The following is a 20259-nucleotide window of genomic DNA, read 5'->3' on the forward strand; positions in this document are numbered from 1 at the left end:
AAATCTGCATGAACTTAGAACCAGAATGTTTTGATTTTTTTTTTCCCCACAACTTTTCAGAAGGTTAAAAGCTGTTTGATTTTTTAATCTATGTATTTTTTTCTCCTCAGTTGCTTTCTGATGCAGTTAGATCAGTTTCCTATCAGCTATATTTACACTTCTAAGATGGCTGGCAGCCATGTGGATAAAACTAAGATTAGTCTCTGTCATCAGTAATCGCCCTTGTTTACTAGGCATGCATACCATTGCTTTTCTTCACTACAGATACCATGATGTAGATTCACTATTAGAATAGACAATGTCTCTAAAAGCAATGGCATCAACAGAAGAAAAGCAAAAGACCAAGAGAAGAAACTGGAAGAAACTTTAAGACCTGCAGTGAGATGGTTCAAAAGCTAGGAAAGTCTGCATTTTGAAGAGTATCTCTTTTTCAACTCTTTTTCTGTGAGTACTGCCAGTAATTAAAATAACACCATGAAGAAATGGCAAATGTTTCACTCATCAGGTCCCAAATAGGTGTGCTGCACTGCAGAAGGCTGCTGCTAAGAGTCCCAGTATTTTAAAAGGCCTTTGCCAGAAGTCCATTAAAAAAAGTAGCAAGAATAAAATGTCTGCAGAGCAAGTTAGTAATCATTCAATCCTTTGGACAGAAAAGAACATAGCAGAAAAATCAGCAATAAGAGAATTAATTTTTAAGAAGATGATTACTTAAATTTTGAGAAATCAGTAAAAAACAATCAGAGTAAAAACCTACAGAGGGAACGGAGACGAGTTTTGCAGAAGCTGGAGAGCTAATATTAGATAAATATGCATGACTAGACTGACGATGTATGCCCTGATACAGTCCTACAGTATGTAAAGGTTGCAGTAATAGACATGAAATATATTTTATTACTGCAAAATTCAGATTTTTATTCAATACGTGCTACTAAACAAAAATTATCAACATGGATAAGGCTAGAATGAAATGAAAATGCCTCCCAGACGTTAGCTTCCAAACCCTAATCAGTGCTCATTAAAAAAAAGTGAACAGTATAGAGGAAAGGGATCTTTCTCAGTATACATTCAGTTATGCATACTCAAAATACTTAAATCCAAGGAAGCATTCTTCATTGTACTACCTACTGTGTTACTGCAAGGTCAGCATTTATAGGCATTTTCCACATGATGGAGTATCTGGGATTAACAGTAAGCCTGTAAGAGTCCGTTACAACAGAAGGCTGGTAAATGTTGACTTGTTTTCCTTTATTAAACTGTCACCACTTAATAAGATACTACTGCACTGCTGTAGCAAATGCTAACATATCAGTGTTGAACTTAATAGTCTTATTTAAAGTATATTCTGATGACTGCAGTTTGAAATTAAACATATAATCAGATTTCAATTAGAACAATGTAATTCAACTCCTTTTAACTAGAAAAAGTCAACAGCTCTGTACAGTAAGACTAAGTTACCTCAACAAATATGCATCGAAGCTGCCTGTGAAATTACATGCGAGGACTGTAAAACGAGCTGTTATATAAATGGCACCTCTTCTGATCCACCTCTGTTCTGACATATTCTCTAAATTGAGCTGCCCTCTGTTAAAGTGGTCCGGCTCAGTTCACTGGAGCCAGCATGGGCTGAGCCAATATACTCTCATGTTCTCTCTGAAGGTTGTATATAGTAAATGTAGTTTGTTTTTTTATGCATAACTCTTGCTTTCCTCCCAGTCCACAGTCTGCTACATATTGTTAGTTACTCATATCATAACTTAGCAATTTCTAAGAACTGTTTACTAATGAACATCAAAATGCTCCTTTCCTCTCCTACTTACAGAAATGAAAGAAAAAGATTGGATTCAAAAGCAGCCAAGAAATACAATCAAAACATTCTTTAGAATACGCAAACAATTATGTTGTAAGTACTTACCATTTCTATGTTTCCCTTGGTAAAAAAAATCTTTGAGAAGTACTTTTGTTCACCAAAACCTAGTTATAAGTGCTTATAAAATAGCCTTTTATTCCAAAAAGCTGATTTGTAAATGCTGCACAACCACCACTGTGCGTCTGGAAGGACTTCACACGTTAGACAGAGGTAACTAAAATAGTGACACTGTGCCACTGAGACAGCTACTGTACGTGACAGAAGAGACTGAGCAGATTCACAGGTGCAAAGGCTGACCCACTGACTGCAGTCAGAAGCACGCCTGGTTATTTGTAGTCACTTACCAAACCACATGAACGTATCAAATCAATTTAACATTGGGTTAAATTTGAAATAGGAAATAAAGAAAAACAACACTGAGGGCTCTCTCTTACAACCTACTCTAAGTTCAGCTGGCTGTTTCTTTCTGTATTTGTGGCTTTTTTTCCCACCTAAGTCAAATATACCTGGTCAATTATCTTACAGTCAGACAAATTCATCAATTCCCAATGCCTAAGTACTTGGGTATTTACTCCCAATGCACATCTCCACTGGTGTGAGGTTGCTAAAGAAGCTAAGAAAATTTACTTCTATGTGAAGACTGCATTGTATCAAATTAAATTAATGAAGCCATAGGCACGCTTTCTTAAAAATTCTCTGGAAAAGCTCCCAAGCCACAAAATGAGCACAACCACTCTGTCCTCTCAAATAATATTACACTGAGGATTGTATTGCTTTTGCCATGGCACTGACCATAGAAAGGCTCCCACCTCAGTATGTGACACATGCAAGTAGGAGGTTGAAAAGGCACTGGAAGACGAGCCCCAGTGCAGGTGGCAGCTGTTCCTCCCAAGACATGGCTGCAGCTGTCAGCTCCAAGCAGAGTGCTCGGTCCTGCTCAACACTGCTGCTGGAGACAAGCAGGCAGGTGAGAGGTAGTAGTACTGCACACAGCTGGAGGAGAAAGAATGGGTATACATCACCTCTCAGATAACTCCATTCAATGCCCTGTCAGCAAAAAGCTATTAGAGTGGTAATCTGCAATCTAAATTTTAAATATTTGGAAACACTGACAAGCACTTTCAGACTGTGACTGAAAAGATACTGGTGGATAACCAGCACACTTGTACACACACTCTGAATCTATTCCAATGTTTCAATTATTTACTAACTGAGAAGCTAGGGTAGGCAAGCAAGGTCATCATTTCAATTCAGTACAGTGAAGATGCACTTCTATAAGGATCTTTTTGAAAATACATGAGTACCTTTATACGATTACTCTATTTTTCAGGTTTAATATTTAATCAAGCTACATGAGAATACTGTAAATGAATAAGACACAGCAGTTGTTTGATGTGTGTGCTGGTATGCAAAAGCACACCAGCCTTATTCAAACACTTACTGGAAATATTCACAAAGGTCACAATAACATCATGAATATAAAAATAGCCACAAGATACTTGCTTAGATAAATTTATTCGTGCATAGGCTAGAGATGTTCTTCACCATATTAACAGAATGAAGAGGTTTATGTGAAAAACAAGTTGTTTTAAAACAGAGGCAGCTATATAACAAAAGAAAATAAAAAGGCATGGAGTGCTACATTCTAATTTCTGTTCTTAGTGGGCGAAGTACTGCATCATTAATTAAAAAAGAAAGAATTGACATGACTGGATTTGGGGCACTATTTTAGATAACCAGCTGTTGAATGAAATTGATCTCCCTTCCCAATGTACTTTGTATAAATAATTAATATTTTTAAAAATCTAGAAAACCATAGAATTGAAAATATATTACCTAGAATGATTAAACACGCAACCAATCTTTCCTTACTTTGCACGTAAACTTCCCCACAACCATTGGTGAGTGTTCTGGATGTCAAAGCAAAAAAAAATAAGTTCATTAATGAAGTTAATTTCTTCAATTTCTTTATGGCTGGCTTGCAAAAGAGAATTTTAAGTTTTTAATGTTTGACATCTGAATAGCTCCAGCATATTCACAGTATAATCGGACAAAGCAGGGATATTCATACATACATAATATATTGTAAACTTGGTTGAATTTAATGAAGTACAAAAAGACTGCATTACATTTTAGCGAATAACTGATCTCAGACACTTCCCATAAAACTTCAGTTCAAGGATTCTAATCTGAGTTATTGCAAATAATGTTATAGTTTAATATTTGGAAACACTGACCAAGCACTGTTTCAAATCGCGTTTAAAAGTCACATGTTATAATTTCCTCTATTTCTCTTACAGTGTAAATATATCTACATATCTACATGGGTATCCTAAACAATGAGAAATCAAAAATTCAAGTTACAAATATTTTACACGCAAAATACAAAAATAACCTTTAACATTAAATGCAGTTATTTGGTTACATTTGAAGTCTTTCATGCTTTCAAGTATTGCAAGCTAGTATTACAACACAGATGCATATACACTAAAACACTTCATATACGTTACATAGTACAGACATTTTGTAACAAATCAGTGTCTTAGTTTATATTATGTTTTTAAGTTTTCTGAGTGTTTATTCTTCCCGTCTGCTCTATTCACACCACAACACTAGCAAGCTTCTGAAAATCAAATCTTGACTTGGCTTTATTGAAGCAAGTATGATTTCTATCATTCCTGCAAGCAATGAGGCTGAACTGTTATTTTGCACAAAGACCATTTGTAAAATTACCTGATGAAGATCAAATTGTGTGCTTTGTTTCTGTATTACTTCTACCAGAAAACATTTTCTAATATAAAGACAAGGAAATATTTAAAGCAGTAAGCCATAGTCGTATAGGAAAAAAACTGCTAAGTTTTTTTTTTTTTTTTAAATCTTTGCTTTTCGAAGTGTAATGTAAGAGGCAGACCAGTAAATATCTAAAGTGATGTTTCAGGATAAAATATTTTCTCACTTGCCAGAAATAACCTTTAAGTAATAAGCTTAGACAGGTTAAGATGAATAAATATATTTAGAGGCATAGCTACAGTTAAAAATATATTCACAGAAGTACTAACTTAGAAGCAGCACGGGCAAGGTTATAAAAATTGTGATTAGAATTATAGTGGCAATAGGAATAAAAAAATTCAAACAGTCAAAACTCAAGTATCTTAACTCCCTATTGAAACTGTTTGTAACACTGAAATACGAAAGCATCCAAGTTGCTTTAGTTCAAAACGATTAAAAGCAAGTTTCAGTCTTACTGTAAATGTATAGCTTATGACAAAAATATACATAACCTGGTACATTCCAATCTTCATTTATAAGTAAACATTAGGAGTGACTGTTTTCATTTTAGCCATTAATGATAGGTCATCATCACATATCTGTGTAAGGCATCTTCTATCAAAAAAAGTTTGGTTTTACTGAAGATATCTTTTGGAGCTTCTGGAAGTGTGTAGCTTTTAGAATACGCTTGCTATGATAGTGTTGTTGCTAGGATAATTCCAAGTATCAGAAGTAGTACAGTTACACATATAATTATGAATATCAATTTCTGGAAAAAAAAAAAAAAAAAAAAAGAAGTTTAGATTGAAGCATCCAGTCAGATACAGAACAACTTAAATACCTGCATACCCACAGCAAATTGATAACACCGGTATCTATTTCAAGCTTAGATTTTCTTTTTGAATAAAACTTACTGCCATGATTTCCTGTTGTCAGTCATTCTTTCCTAACACACAATCACAGTTAATAGCTAAGGAGTGTAAGAATTCTGTATTTTTATTTTGAGAATAATTATTACCCATATGCAACTTCCGTAAGTATTACATATAATAACAACCACAACAACAAACAGCTACTTATCAAAGTCAAATATACTAACACTGCCTAGAGCTGCCCACCTTGGATAAATATTTGTAGCCTGTTCAAACTTTTGCAGGTGCACTCAGGGGAACTGAACAAACCATCACTAAGAATACTGTACAGTTAGCAGCTCAGAAGCGCTGCACAAAAATTAACAGGTTGTATGAATATGCATAGAGGTGTGACGTTAGATCATGTTGTTCTGTCAGCAACAGTACAGTAAAGCCTGTTATCTGCATATAAACCAGAGGTGAGAAGAAACTCCAAACTAGTGTTAAGTCTGAAAAACTTGCATACCAAAATGGTGTTAGTACAGACAGTGGAATTCCTGACCAGCTGTCTGAAATGAACACACTCCCCCATGGTCCTTCATAAACATTTTGAAGACCCCAGAGAGAGAAAGTTGAGTTTCTGCTGGACTCTGAGTTAATCACTACCATCTCCTTAGCCTGGCTAGATGTTATTATGATAAGTAGATTAGCATAGCAAAAGTACGAAGATTGAAAGAATTCTCACATTTACATCCTCAAATTCAGGTTTGAATCTCTGCAGATTTTCTCTTACAAGTACATTGGCATCTGGTTTCATTTGGTCTACTATTAATACAAGAGCTTCATTTTAGGATGTTCTGCAACACAAAATAGCCAGCTTTATGGCTGCAGACACCTACTTCAATGCAAGCTCTGTTTAAAACCAGAGAAGACCACACCTGACAAAGTTCCAATTGTAATCTGTATCTTAATGTAATCTGTTGATGTGAACTTGAAATATATTACAAATTCAAAGGATTGAGACAATAAGTTGCGGGATTTTTTTTTCCCCTCCTCATTTCATTTTGTGTTTACAGATCATCAGGAATACGACTGCAATCTGTAAATTTAGCAATTCACCACTAGATGTCAGTTTTCAGCATCTACATGCATGGAACTTTTACAGCATGCAGAGAGTGAGAAGTAGTCACCGATTAGTGTCAAGTTTGCTCCCCTCTCCAGAAGTAACAGAAAGCATATTAAGAGTTAGTAGTACACCAAAGAAGTTACCAGAACAAAACAGTAGTTGATTAGTTACTTACTGCCACACTGGCAGGAAGTCATGCATGCTGAAGTTACCCAAGCATCACCGAATACCAACAGACAAACCAATAATTAGACCAATTACGACGATCAACACCAATGACACAATGATAATAATCCACATTTTCTGTCAAAAACAAGGTATTATTTTAATATCATGCACATTAAAACTTGTATTTATTTTCAATTTTTAAAAGTCAGTTTTCAGATCCCCATTCATTTTTAAAGCTCATAACATTCTTGAATTGGCTAAAATTTTTTCTAAACTTCTGGTATAAGAAAAAAACATTTTTAAACAGTGTTTACATGTAAGTTGCTGTGATTAACACTGATGTAGTGATCAAAAAGAAAAAAAACACAGCTCACAAGTACACAAGTGGGTTCTTCTGGCGTTTAACTATAGTTAATAAAACAGGCATAAGAATAAAAGGAAGTTCCTTTCTCTGTTAGTAACACCAAGTTTTAGTATTAAAGCTATCTAACAAACTCAACACACTGTTTTTGTTTTGGTTCGCAAAATCCTTTGGTAAATCTCCCTCTGCCATGTACTGATTTATAACAAAAACGCTATAACCCAATGTTTTCTATCTAATTTTAAATACCAAATATTTAAAATAAGTACAGTACATCCATTAATTCTACCTGAATCAGACAAAAAAGTTCAACTAAAATTGAAGGCTGCTTAACAGCACACAATGTTAACTTGCTGACTAGGACAATCACAAGAAGACCACATACCCTTCGTGCTTTACTTTGATATTTAACCGCCTTCTTTGTCTCTTCTTTAGCATGTTCCACATAATCTGTTGCACTCATCACATTCTTTTCTATGTTGTTGATCATTTCACCCTTAAATGTTGAACAAAAAAGTTTATTACTGACATCCAGGATCCCTGTTCCATGAATCTGAGAAAAAAGGCTACAGGATAACAACATCATTTAATCACAATATTTTACATTAGTGGCAGACACATTTTGTGCTTTGATATGCAATGAAAAAAAGGGAATGAGAAGCAAGGGCTCAAAGGTCTAAGCAAAGAAGTGATGGTCATGGGCAAGGGAGGTGTATTTCTGTTGACTGGTAAAACATACCTTGCATTCAAAGATATGTTTTCAGATGTCCAGTCTAAAACTGACATACCAAAAAGTCACACATTCCTGATGGTGCTTTGAAGCGGGGAGAGAGATTGACTATTTTGATACAAAGTCTAATGGTTATCTAAGTGTTTACAACATCAACACATAAATTCAAATTAATTATGATGAATGAAATTTAGAAATGAAATGGAGGATTGTGAAAAGTAACAGTAAATCTATTACCTGCATTTCTGTCCATCAGAAGAAAAAAATCAGCAGCATTAAACAGCAAAGCATTAAAGAATGATGCACAAGTGATTTTTTGTTTAGTTCTAGCTCATTAGGACACTACTAACAGTTTTCCATGCCTATGTATTTAATATTAAAGCAACACAGGACTTAAAAACAAAACTCAATTTAGAAAAAGGTCCTCTTCAGGAAAGTTTTTCTCCTGAGCATTATTCCTCTCACTTTCGAGCAGAAATAAAAAACCTCTAAGAACAGAAGTTCAAAATACTACAGTTAGCTAATATGTATACAAATATGCAATTTTCGCAAGTAACAAGTTTACACACACCTCAAGTTAAAGAACATGAATGAGAGACAAACAGAATTACTTTTCAACTGATCCCTTTATATTTGTGCTTATTGTAACAATCATGCCTTTGTATTACACGCGAGTTGTAAAAATCCTTGCTATGTTTAATTCTTACAAGTCACCATATCAGTGAGAAATTCGAAGAAATTCTAGGCTTAGTTATCCAAAACACACACTATCAGTACATCTCAACTGTACGTTTGTTCAAAACAAAACACAAATCCTAGTGATGAACTTTCATATATTCTAACTGTGGCCCAAAAACACTAAGAAACAGATCTGCATTACTTCCACACATTTCTAAAGACGAAGACAAAAAAAATCTAACTTCAGTAAATGTATTTTAATTGGTTCATTTACCTGAGTCTCAACAAACATAGCCATGTCCATAAACATTTCGTGTAGCTCCCGTATACTGGACTCCAGTTTCATAATATCCTTGTGCCGTGACTCAATTTCATTCAGAGCTTGCCTAGTTATTTGGGAGTCTGATATAATCTTTGGTAGAGCAAAAGATACAGACATAAGCACTTAAGCATTGACACATACTTCTAAATAGCAGAACAAACAGAACAGATTATTGACGTGACTGGACCAGAAATACATACGTCAGAAGTGAAAATTGAAGGATTACCACTCTCTAACATTTCCTCCAGTTCCTCATCAGTGGTGGTCTTTCCAGCTAGAATAAATATAACAGTACTTCATATAACATCACATATTAATGAATACAATTTTGCAGAAGGATAACAAGAGAAAATTCTTGTATTGCAATTTTTTAAGATAAAAAAAGCAATACTTAGCCATTACTGGGTATCAGGGCCAATCCAAAAGTAATGCTTCCTGTTTATTATATAGGCCCATGATGTCAGAGGCAGATGTCGGTGGCAGGAGAAGCTGAACCTTTTTGCCAATATTCCTTTATGCCTTTATTGCCACATGACAAATGTCAGCAGAGTGGCAGCCTGACAAGAAGGCATCTGACAGGGAATGCAAATGGAGCAAAGGTGTGTCGCTGAATTCATCTGTGCAGAAAGAACTGCACACACTGACATTCACGGATGAACAGAGAGGCAGTGTATGGTGAGTTTCAGCAGTGGCAACAGTGGGTTACCTCCACTAGAGCAGATATTTACAAGAGCTACATTCAGGCTCCTGTTCAAAGCTAGCAAAAAAAATGCACAGCTAATAGTGGTAACTATGCAGGAAAATAGTGCTTTGTAACTGAGAATTTGCTCTATCAAATAGTGTTGTTGCACTCTTTGTATCTGTCATAGTTTCCACAGAAATAAATGAAAGGCATTACTTTATGCAGTGACCTACATACTACCTTACATTTAAAAAACAGAAAATATCAAGTAGTAGCCAGATAAATGTACTAGATTCAAAAGTAGGGTGAAGAATTCCTGATGTTTTTTTGGTCAAATTGAAGAATTTGATCAGAAATGTTTACAACATACATTTGAATCCAGCTGGGTGTTCTGCACAAGGAAGAACTCAGAGTATTTACATAAGATTCAGTATTTACCTACGCAACCAAGTCGCACTGACACCTGATTTGCTTCCTCCCTCCCACCAGCCACTGTGGCAAGGGATAGAATCTTCACAGAAAGCAGACTCCAGCAGCTAACCCAAGGTTACATTCAAATCCCATGTAGAGAAGATTACTACCTAGAGACTACCCTCATTTTCAGTTTTCATATTTCACCTAACAACTTACGCTGTTCACTACTGCTTGTTAGCCATTGCAGTGGTAAGATGGATGCAACTGTCTTGAGTTACACTGCATATTCAAGTTATTTCTATTGTGCATACATACAGATATTCAACTTTTTACATAGGAAGATTACAGATTTGTATTAGTTCAACTTCATCTTAACAGATGAAAATTACAGTTTTAATGCTAATTACATTTATACCCAAGAATATTGGCAAATCCTCCCTTAAAAATTTTAGGGCTGAAGAAAAGCTAAAGGAGCAAATTAGTTCATTATGACATTAACTTAAAAGACACTGAGATATTAGGGTTCCTTCCCTCAGAAACACGAGCAAAGGATTTAATTTGACGAAAAAATTACACTGAAATGCTAAATTAAATCATACTCAGTATGCAAGTCTAAAGAAAAAGAAAGGAGAAGCAGAAGTGAAGTCTTACAATTTGCTAACTTTTCTGTTTGCATTTTTCATTAAATATGTATTTGCTTTTATGGGAAATATTCACAAGTCTAACTTCAGCTACAAGGTGTTATGGGTGCTTTGGATATATTCTGAAATAGATGCTGTAGGTCCAAGTTAGGGGCCTTTAGGAATCAATTATCACTAATGAAATAAGAGGGCGAATCATTCAACAGATGATTACAGTATGTCTAACAGTACTACTGATTTTACTGCAGATGAGTTTTCAAAAAAAAAAAAAAAAAACCAAACAGATTCTTACTGACACAAACAGCACAACATGAAAAGGATGACTTCCTGATTATCATGTTTTTGAATGACTTTTCATAACAGTCACTATAGAATACATTCATTATCTTGAAAACACAGCTTTTGCATGCAACCTAAATGTTTCCTTTACAAGACTGAAAATTTAAGAAATAAAGGATTTTTATTTAATATTCTGTAACAGAAATGTTTCTTTTCCTCTCCCTTTCACATGCTTCAAGAAGCCAAGGTGCATGGTCTTCAGTACCACCTCTAAGTAATAAGAAAAAAGGGAGGTATAACAATACAATATTTATTTTTATTTTATCTTAAAAAAGCATATTGAGGTCACTTACTTATCTCTAATTGCCTCTGTATCCGACCTTTGCTGCGCTCTCGAAAAAGAGTTTGGGTCTCGTTGTATTCCGTCATGACCTCCACAAACTTGTGAGCTAATACAGAGTGCTGTTTTTTTCAGGATTTAAAAATGTGCAAAAAGGTTTATTTTCTTTCTTAATAGAGCAAATATGACTGTACAACAATCAAAAGTGGTATCGAAATTTCAATCAAACAGAACGTGGAGTTCTGAAACAGGAAAGTGAAACTTATTCTCTGATTAAGTAACATCCTTTCATTTTCTTTAAATTTGTTGTTATCATACCTGAGTTTTTCTTATTCTGAGATCCACTGATGTTCGATTCGCATTTTCACCCTGATCAAAGCTTTGTTCAATAGCTAAGAGAAAATACAAAAATAGTGTGAATCAGCAGAGCAAATACAGTAATGAGATAGTGTGAATTCCACAGTGCAGCTCAAAGTTGTTTTGTAAACACTACACGTTTTTACTTTTTTCATATACAAGCACCACATGAACATGCTTAACTTTTCTTGCATGCACATTTTCTGTATGCATGTGGTGGTGGTGAGGAGGGGGAAAGGAAGTGAAATTTATATCTATTTTAAGTAACTTATTTTTTTAAAACAGTAATTACGTCAATACCTTTTGTAGAGTCACACTAGTATCTGCTTACTCTGTGGACAGCTCAAAAACATCTAACAAAATAGTTGCTTTTACATTTTAAGTGATAAACACCATATCTAACTGTTTAGAGAACAAAAGTATACAGTAATTGCAATCTAGTAATATTCAAAGAATCAATATACTTCAAAACTTATGCTGAAGAGGTAAAGGAACACCTATGGGGAAACTCACAATAAAATTACTCGGCCTAAAGAAATTTCAAATACAAGATGCTATAGAGCAGTTTCTTATTTGTCACACGGTCTGCCTCTTTGCAGCTGAACTACTCCCAAAACAACATTTCAGTCACAAAATAAATTTTTACACAGAGAAATTACTTTGTACTTTCTAGGTTATTTCTGCAAACAAGCTCTTTGCCTGAGTAGGCAGGCTGTGCTGAGACCTGGTATTTATCAGCTATGAAGCGTGTTAAAGAAGGATGAAGTAGAGAATAACTACTGTGACATAAGCTGCACATCACTAGGCAAGAATGGGGAAGTTTTTTTTTTTTTATTTTCAGAAGGTTAAATAATAAGAAAACACAGGTATTGCAAAAACACACTATCAGGGTTCCAGTATAATGTTGACATCATGGAGCAAGATATTAAGCAACGAGGAGGAAGCACAACAACAGTGAGAGAGACAGAGTAAGGTCCTGATGGTATGTATACAAAAAAAAGCAGCACATAAAATGTATGGAGACAGAAGCCCTTGTCATGGTTCATTGCAGTTCTCTCCTCCAATACCAACAGTAATTAAATATGTTGAGTTATGGAACTCAAAACCATGCAAGACCCAAATCTGTATCAACACATGCAAAAAGCTGAAACGTTATATTCAGGGCTCAATGATTAAAACAGTTAATTATTTTCTTACTTTTTTTTTTTTTTTTTTTTTTTTTTTTTTTTTAAGATCTGGGGATCAGCCAACATACCGAAACAGAACAGAGTTAAAGGTTACAAATTCAGCTGCAATGCATTACATCTGTAACACTGCTACTGCTAGCATCCTGAATGTGTTACAAGTGACGGCAGTACTTCTCCCCACAACTTACCTTTTAACCTAGCTCGAATTTTATTAGCAATCTTCTTTATTTCCTCATTTAATTCTTCAAGTTCCTCCTTTGTTCCTTAAAAAAAAAGTCCAGAACTATTGATGATTGATAACGTATCAGAAAGTTTTCTTCTCAAAAAACATTCAAGTAGTCTTTAGACAATGCCTATGACTAGCAATGTCATCACAAGCAATGTCATGTTCCTACACACTACACATGCATTATTGCATTTGTGCTTAAAATTGTGCTCTACCAGATGAGTTAGCAAGGACCATGGATTTTAAGGATTCAGACGAATGCTTCATTAACCAGACAATCATTGATTCTATGACTTAAAGCAAAAAAAGCAATCAGCAGAAATCACTCAGAAGAATACACACACATCTGTGCACAAATAAGGAAGATGTAGAGGAAAAAAAATTAAAAACAGAAGTTCATAACATAAGAATCAGGTCCCCAAAAAACTACTCCACAAAAATACCTCTGCATCTTTTCTTTCCAGCTCACTAAAACCTGCCTAAAGCACAGGCATGCCTTGGACTACGAGGTGTTGAGAACAAATGCTGAGTTCTACTCTGATGGATTGAAATCAAATTTATTTCAGCTATCTGGTCACACATCCTTGAAATCTAGAAGAAGTGATACTCACTCCCTTCAGGATTTGGTGCTGACAAGATAATGCTGTGCTGTTTTTTCACTTCTTCCACATTCTGTGCTATTTTTGCTATGTTATTTCTAATTTCCTCAACCTAGAAGAAGAGAAATATGTCACTGAAAGCATTAGAACAATCACATGTCAAGTTGTTGGGTCTTTGTAATACATCTTTGGTACTAAAAATCTTGAAGTATTCAATCACAACAGTAGTAAATATCTGACAAACTTCAGACTGCAATCACTCCCCGTGGACATTTAAACAGCTTTACATTCAAAACAATAAAATCCACATTCATACTTTCATGCACCATGGAAAAGAATCCAGGAAAACACTGAGGAGGGGGCTGCGTGGCACACAGGAAATCACAGTCCAGAGCCTCCACTATTTATTAAAACAGAACCTTACAGAAATAACAGAAATTAATAAACAAAGAAAATTTTAAGTCATGTGTAGCAGAAAGGTATGCAAAATCTTACCTGTTGGAAAAAGTCATCCATAAAATGGTCTTTTTCAACAACAACAGTCTCTCCATCTTCATTTCCTTTACACTGTAAAAGGTAACAAAAATACGAAAGCTCAGGATACTATTTTGACACCACTAAGGTTTCTTTTTTGCTTCTGCATATACGTTTTTGCCAGCAGTCTGATAAGTTAGGAGCTGTTCCTCTTCTGAGGACTGCAATATAGAAACAAATAAGCAGAGGTCAACGAAAGTCACCTGACCACTATAAAACTAGGAAGCTAAAGTACATCTTCCTCTGTAAACAACTCTGAGACAGAACCAGTCTGTAAGCTCTTGCAGTTTTCATTCCCTGTCATAAAAAGTATTAAAATATAGTTTTGCAAATAAATATATATAGATTCTCTCACTTGGTAAAGATATTTCCACAGTGAATCCCACATGAACCAACAAATCATATCCAGTTTCCACAGTTTCTCTGTGATATCCACAGAGCCGCATTGATGACCTTCTGACACGTGATGCAATGATTCAAACACTGGAAGCTAGAACAAAGAGCTATCAACAACTATTTACTACTTTCACCCCTGGGTGCTTTCAAAGGTGCCACTCAACACCAATTTAGAGATAGTTATGTTACACTAAACATTCATGCATTACATAATGGATAAACACTAGGAACGGGAGCCAGCCAAGCAGCAGCTCCCAGTGATGGCTCCTGCAGGTTTCCAGAGCGCTCAGCCCAGTGCATTCCCTGAGTGGCACTTCCCTCAACGATGAGTCAGCTCAGCACAAGTGCTTCTTGATATAAATAGATTCAAATTTGGTCAAGGGAAGAGAGCCATGCATGACAGAAGTAAGGAGTTCCAGCTTCATGCTCTCTAGTTCCCTCTGTAGTGCACAGACTGCTTGAACTGCACCGAATCCAATTAGAACAAGATCACTGTATTGTTCCACAGACAAGGGATTATCACCTTACAAAAACTAATTACAAGATAGGTAATATTAAAGGATTTTCACAATCAACTGATGTCAAAACTTTGTTATTGTCTAATTAAGTTACATTCAATGATACTTTGAGCATAAAATCTACCAGGGGTACTCCAAATTTTAAGTAAATTTTTCATTTACACTTTGCCAAGGAGTCCATTAAGTTGTACAATAACATTTTTGTCAGAAATCAGCTGCTTTTCATGCTCATAGGAGCCCAGTGTCCCAGCTGAAATAAAAGACTTGAGATGTTATTGCTCTCCTTGACCACTCCATGATCAATTCTGGTTTACTCGTGGGAAGATGATCCTTACGACAATATTAAAGAATTCATCCTTAGGGGCTGCAACAAATTAACCTTGCTTAAAAAAATGAATGATAGTCTATGCCCAAAAGAAGTCACTTACCTTTTGCTCATATCAAAGACTGTGGTGCTGAAAAGCCACCAGCCATCAGGCAACAATGAGCTACATTTTAAAAGATGTCTGTTTCCACCATTTATGTAAAGAACACCTTCTGCATACATTTAATGAATAAAAAATGTTTCCTAATTATTTATAAGGAACTTATTTAGATAATGAAACAAACAAAAAAAGAAAATAGTATCAGTTAAGAGATTAAACGTTAGCTTTTTCTGTGGTCACATCTTACTGAAACACTAAACATCTGAGCCAATCTTCATCAAACAAAAGGTATGAAGTCTTTCTCCCAAGTCCTGTCTGTACAAGTGCAGCTGCAACGAAGCTGAGCTGCACCATCAGGCAGCCTGCAGTCTGTCCCACATGTACTTCGCTTCACGTTTGGTTGCAGTGACGTGAATGACAGATAAATTGGCTCTCTACAATTTGCTGAAAGATTTATGTACTGTCTACTTTGAACATCAGCGCTTGAAGGACACCTGATGACTTGTCACCCTCTGTTCTTTATGTTCTTAAATCATCATATACCTAAGACACAGCTTATTCACTAACTCTTCAACTGAAGTGACATGTTCTTTTGACAAGCACAGTCCATCCAAGATGAAATTTAGCAGAAACATATTCCTAAGCCTTATCTCTATAGAATAAGTACTATTACAAAAAGAACTGATTAAAAAAAGTCTCATGTTGATGCCAACGGCAAGCTAATGGTCTGTTGGCAGCTCTAATCTTGACCTTGGGATTGAGAATCTGGGCCATACACCTCTAACATTTAGACATACAAAACATATCAAGTTTCTTCAAAGGTGGGGTTAAATGACAGAATCCAGATACTTGGGCAAATATTTCTCTCGGCTCCCAGCTGAGATGGGATGCTTTATTCAACTTCTGACATTATGCATGCCTTCCATAATGGCAGAAGTAAGGCTAGTTCAAAAACCCTTACCAAATTAATTACTAAATTTTGAAATAGAACAGATTTTTGGTTTAAAAATGACTTTTACTTGCCCCTGAATTCAATTCAAAGTCATTCTCACTGCAGATCATGAGCTGTCTTCCTGTGTCAGGCTACAAAAAGAACTGACCATCACCACCCCAGTGAGTCAGAGCCAACCAGCTGACACACTGGAGCAGAACACTGCAGTGAAATCAGCTCCTGAAGTACAGCACCACCACACCCCATCTACCTCCACTCTGAGAATGCAGCAGGTGCTTAGCTGCTGTCCATGCACAACTTACAATACCTTTAAAAATTGCACGGAGAACTTACAGGCTAAATAAACTGTGCTGTCTGAAGTTATTTGGGATAGAAACATGTCTGAGAGTCACAAATACCAGATTCACAGCAGCCCCTGCACATCATAGCTTTACACACGCACTCCCACGTTATTCATAGAACTGAACAGCATATAAGGAAGCAATGTTCAGGACACTGTAAATCTTTATGGTTGCCTGTCCCAGGTAACTCATTACCTTTGTTAAACAAGCAACCTTTAACTCGTAAAAAATACTACTTAATGCGTTTTTATGCACTCTCAAATCATTTGGTTTATCTAATCTGGAGAAAAAGGAGACTAAGTTGATGCCCTTGCTCCCTATAACTAAGTTGATGCCCTAGCTCCCTATAACTTGCTTACCGAGGAGGGGAAGCAGAGGCAGTGCTGGGCTCTTTTCTCATAGAACTGATGTCAGTTTACACAAGAACAGCACAGAACTGCACCTGGGAGGTTTGGATCAGGCACTAGGAAGTTACTCACCACAAAGGTGGTTAGAAACTAGAACAGACAACCTGGCATGGTGGTTTGACATCCCACGTCTTCAGGTAACATTTGGATAATGCTCTCAATGCTTTAACTTTTGGTTAAAACTGAAGAGGTCAGGAAACTGGACTTGATCTCCGTAGGTCCCACATTAAAGTTGAAGTCTTCTAAGCCTCCTTAAATACTTATTAGAGAATTTCCTACTGCAGAGGTGTTGCTCCAGGTGTCATGAAATCTGTAGACACCAGACTTCCCCCACTCAAACCACACGTGTTTCAAGAGATTCTTTCAGAGCACCGACATTGCTCCTTTGCTGACAGTCAAGGTGTACCAGGCAGCCAACAGGTTCAGCACAACACTAAGGTTCCCACCTTCTATAGAAAGCATGATTTCCTCTAGTTGCAAAGGGGATGCAGTATTACCTGAAGGCTATAGTAACTGTTACAGGCAAGCAATTTCTTTCTCCAGCAAGTATTTTAACACTATTTTAGTACCAAATACAATGTATTAACAACAATATCAAAAAGCTACAATGTTATACCTTAATAAACCACAAGCACTGACAGGTAACATTTTTCTCCTCTTCAAAAAGAGAGCTCAAGAAAGGCATTACCACTTCTAACAACGTGCAAACTTTAGTTTCTATTTCCTCTAAAAGAAATACCACACTTAACCAAAAAGGGAGAGCATTTACAACATACACTGGCGTTCACCATTTCTATTTATTCTCAGATTAGAAAAAAAAAAAAAAAAAAAAAAAAGTGAAAAGCCATGCAGGAAAATTTTCATTTATACCAGGCCACATCCTGTTGATGACAGGCATCGCCGCACCTCCCTCTAACTACCCCATTTTCTTTCCCAGAACGTCGTTTCCAGAACAAAAACGAAGGGAAGGAAGGGAACGGATAAACACGCCATGCTTCCATTTTGTCAACACGGGCAAAATAAACCCTGCGGAGAGCTGGACCGACGCACTGCCGGTTACACGTCTCCCGTCCCGCACCGCAGGGCAGCAAAACGCGCCCGGCGCGGCCGGAGCCCCGCAGCCCGCGCATTTCCCGCCCGAGGACACGCCTGTGGCGCCGCTGCGGCGGCCCGGGCCGCGCACCCCTCTCCGACCGTTACGCCCCGCGGCCATGTTGGCCCCTGCCGCCCTCACCTCTGCTAGGTCAGCCAGCCGGTCCTTCATCCCCGCGGCGCCTCAGCTCCTCGCCGAGTGCCGCGCCCGCGGGTCCGCTCGCCCTTCGCCGCCCGCTCGCAGCAGCCGCCGTAGCCGCCGCCGCCCCGCTCAGGCCGGGCCCAGCGCTCGGGCCCCGCCCTCCTTCCGCGGTGCGTGGGGCGGCGGCTGCGACCCCTCCCCACACGACGTCTCGACGAACCGGAGCCCGCGGCGCAGCGCGCACCCGCCCCCAGTGCCCCGGAGTGACGCTACGAGGCCTCGCGCATGCGGCCTACGAGCCCCCGGCGGCGCCCGCCGCACCGGGAAGCCCGCCTTGGCTCTGACGCGACGGGCGGGCGATGCTGGGCGGGAAGGGATCTGCGGCTGCGCGAGCGGAGGGGGCGGGGTTATGGCGTGGGGAGAATGGGCGGGAAAGCGTACGTGCGTGTGCAGGGGCGCGCGCGGCTGTACCGTACTGCAGTGACCCGCAGGGAGGTTCCGCTCTCGAGGCGGCAGTGCTGCCGAATATATACCCTCAAGAAACCGTGACTGTCGCGAGGGAGAGAGTTGTAAAACGTTGCCATGTCGTTGCATTTCATTTAATTTTTCTCTGGTGTTCGACGTGGATAGGCTTCTCAAAATCACGGTTAGTCCCAGCAGCGCACGGGCTGCTGCTCACCGCCCGGCAGCTGAGCGACCCGTTTCTGAGTGGAAAGGAGAAGCACACTCTCCTGCAGCAGAAGATGGAGCACCCACTTTTTGTAACTCTTCAGCTACAAGGCGTTGAAAAGCATTGCCTTGCAGTGATAGGACCCCCAAAGCAGTAAAGAATTTTATTCTAGTGTTAGACTGCAAATGTAAACTTCATGACAGCACCGTAAACTGCTATTACTAGCGTGTGATCCATTTTGCCTGCCGCGCTGAAAGTCACTAACCTCCCTTCAAACCTTTCAGTGCAGTTTCTGGTGTTGCCTTGAATATCAGCGTAGACCTTGGCTCCTGCTGGAGCTCCTATTCCAGAGATGCTTCCACAATCACGGCTTGACCTGAGAGATATGTCCACATGTTGTCCTTGTCACAGTTTACAGACTGATTTTGTTTCCTGCTAATAAGGCAGTCAGTAAGTGAAGATACCATTCAGCTCTGTGACTGTATCCTTTTGCACCATTCCTCGTGGGCACCTTCACACCCTTACTGAAGGGTCTGCCTTTTACCTTGCACACTTGTCTGCCTCAGCGAGATGCTGAGTTTGTTCATGGCTGACCCAAATCAAGATATGGGGAATGTCACGTAGAAGTGTTTTAAAGGTAATTATTCCACTGATCATCTAGTGATAGCTGGCTAATCTCTTAGATAGTGATCTAACACTGCTGATGAACACTTTGGAAGCATTCTGTTGCCTTTCCTGAATGAAGCTATCAGGAGCAGGTGTTTTGTACATCCTCTGAACTGAACACTGACTTTTGCATGATGATAACACCTGGATCCCATGCAATAATTTATAAGAATTTGCAAATATTTGATGGGAGCTCAAGACTTGTGGTAAAGGACTTTTAGCCATTGATTTTACTTATTCCAAGTTAAAGTATCAAATAGTATTACTGCTCATGTTTGAAAGAGAAGATTGTTAACTTAAAAAATTTCTTACTCTGAGAAGCTTGTGAAGGACACTGAGCATTCTGCAAACAAAGTTAGAGATTGATTTTTTTATTCCCTGGAAGTTTTTATATTAAAAACTGCCAAACTCCATTAACTTGGCTTTGTGGGCTCCTATTTATAAATGTACACCTATTAGTCAAGAAGAAGAGTAGAATTCACATGGGTTTTATAAAGGTATTACTGTGCTGAGGAAAAT

General features: G+C 37.8%; 1 protein-coding gene across 4 annotated transcripts; it reads right to left on the minus strand.

Moving 5' to 3' along the window:
• Window positions 1-4703: 4703 nt before the first annotated feature.
• STX2 (syntaxin 2) lies at window positions 4704-18741 on the minus strand. Of its 4 annotated transcripts, none has more exons than XR_007380406.1 (11): window positions 18405-18735; window positions 14093-14164; window positions 13610-13709; window positions 12961-13035; window positions 11547-11620; window positions 11242-11350; window positions 9073-9146; window positions 8825-8962; window positions 7528-7638; window positions 6233-6344; window positions 4704-5405 (listed from the first exon to the last, which is right to left on the minus strand). XR_007380406.1 is itself a non-coding variant. In XM_048964637.1 (11 exons), exons 1-11 carry the CDS (start codon window positions 18432-18434, stop codon window positions 5314-5316), a joined length of 924 nt encoding a protein of 307 aa, XP_048820594.1. In that variant the 5' UTR covers window positions 18435-18741; the 3' UTR covers window positions 4704-5313. The 4 variants fall into 4 exon arrangements, 3 of the variants coding, with proteins under 3 accessions (XP_048820594.1, XP_048820592.1, XP_048820593.1); XM_048964637.1 differs by lacking the exon at window positions 6233-6344 and adding an exon at window positions 6868-6916 and having other exon boundaries at window positions 18405-18741; XM_048964635.1 differs by lacking the exon at window positions 6233-6344 and adding an exon at window positions 6789-6916 and having other exon boundaries at window positions 18405-18736.
• Between the last annotated feature and the right edge of the window lie 1518 nt (window positions 18742-20259).

Source organism: Lagopus muta, chromosome 17, assembly GCF_023343835.1.
Source record: "Lagopus muta isolate bLagMut1 chromosome 17, bLagMut1 primary, whole genome shotgun sequence".
Classification (NCBI taxonomy): domain Eukaryota; kingdom Metazoa; phylum Chordata; class Aves; order Galliformes; family Phasianidae; genus Lagopus; species Lagopus muta.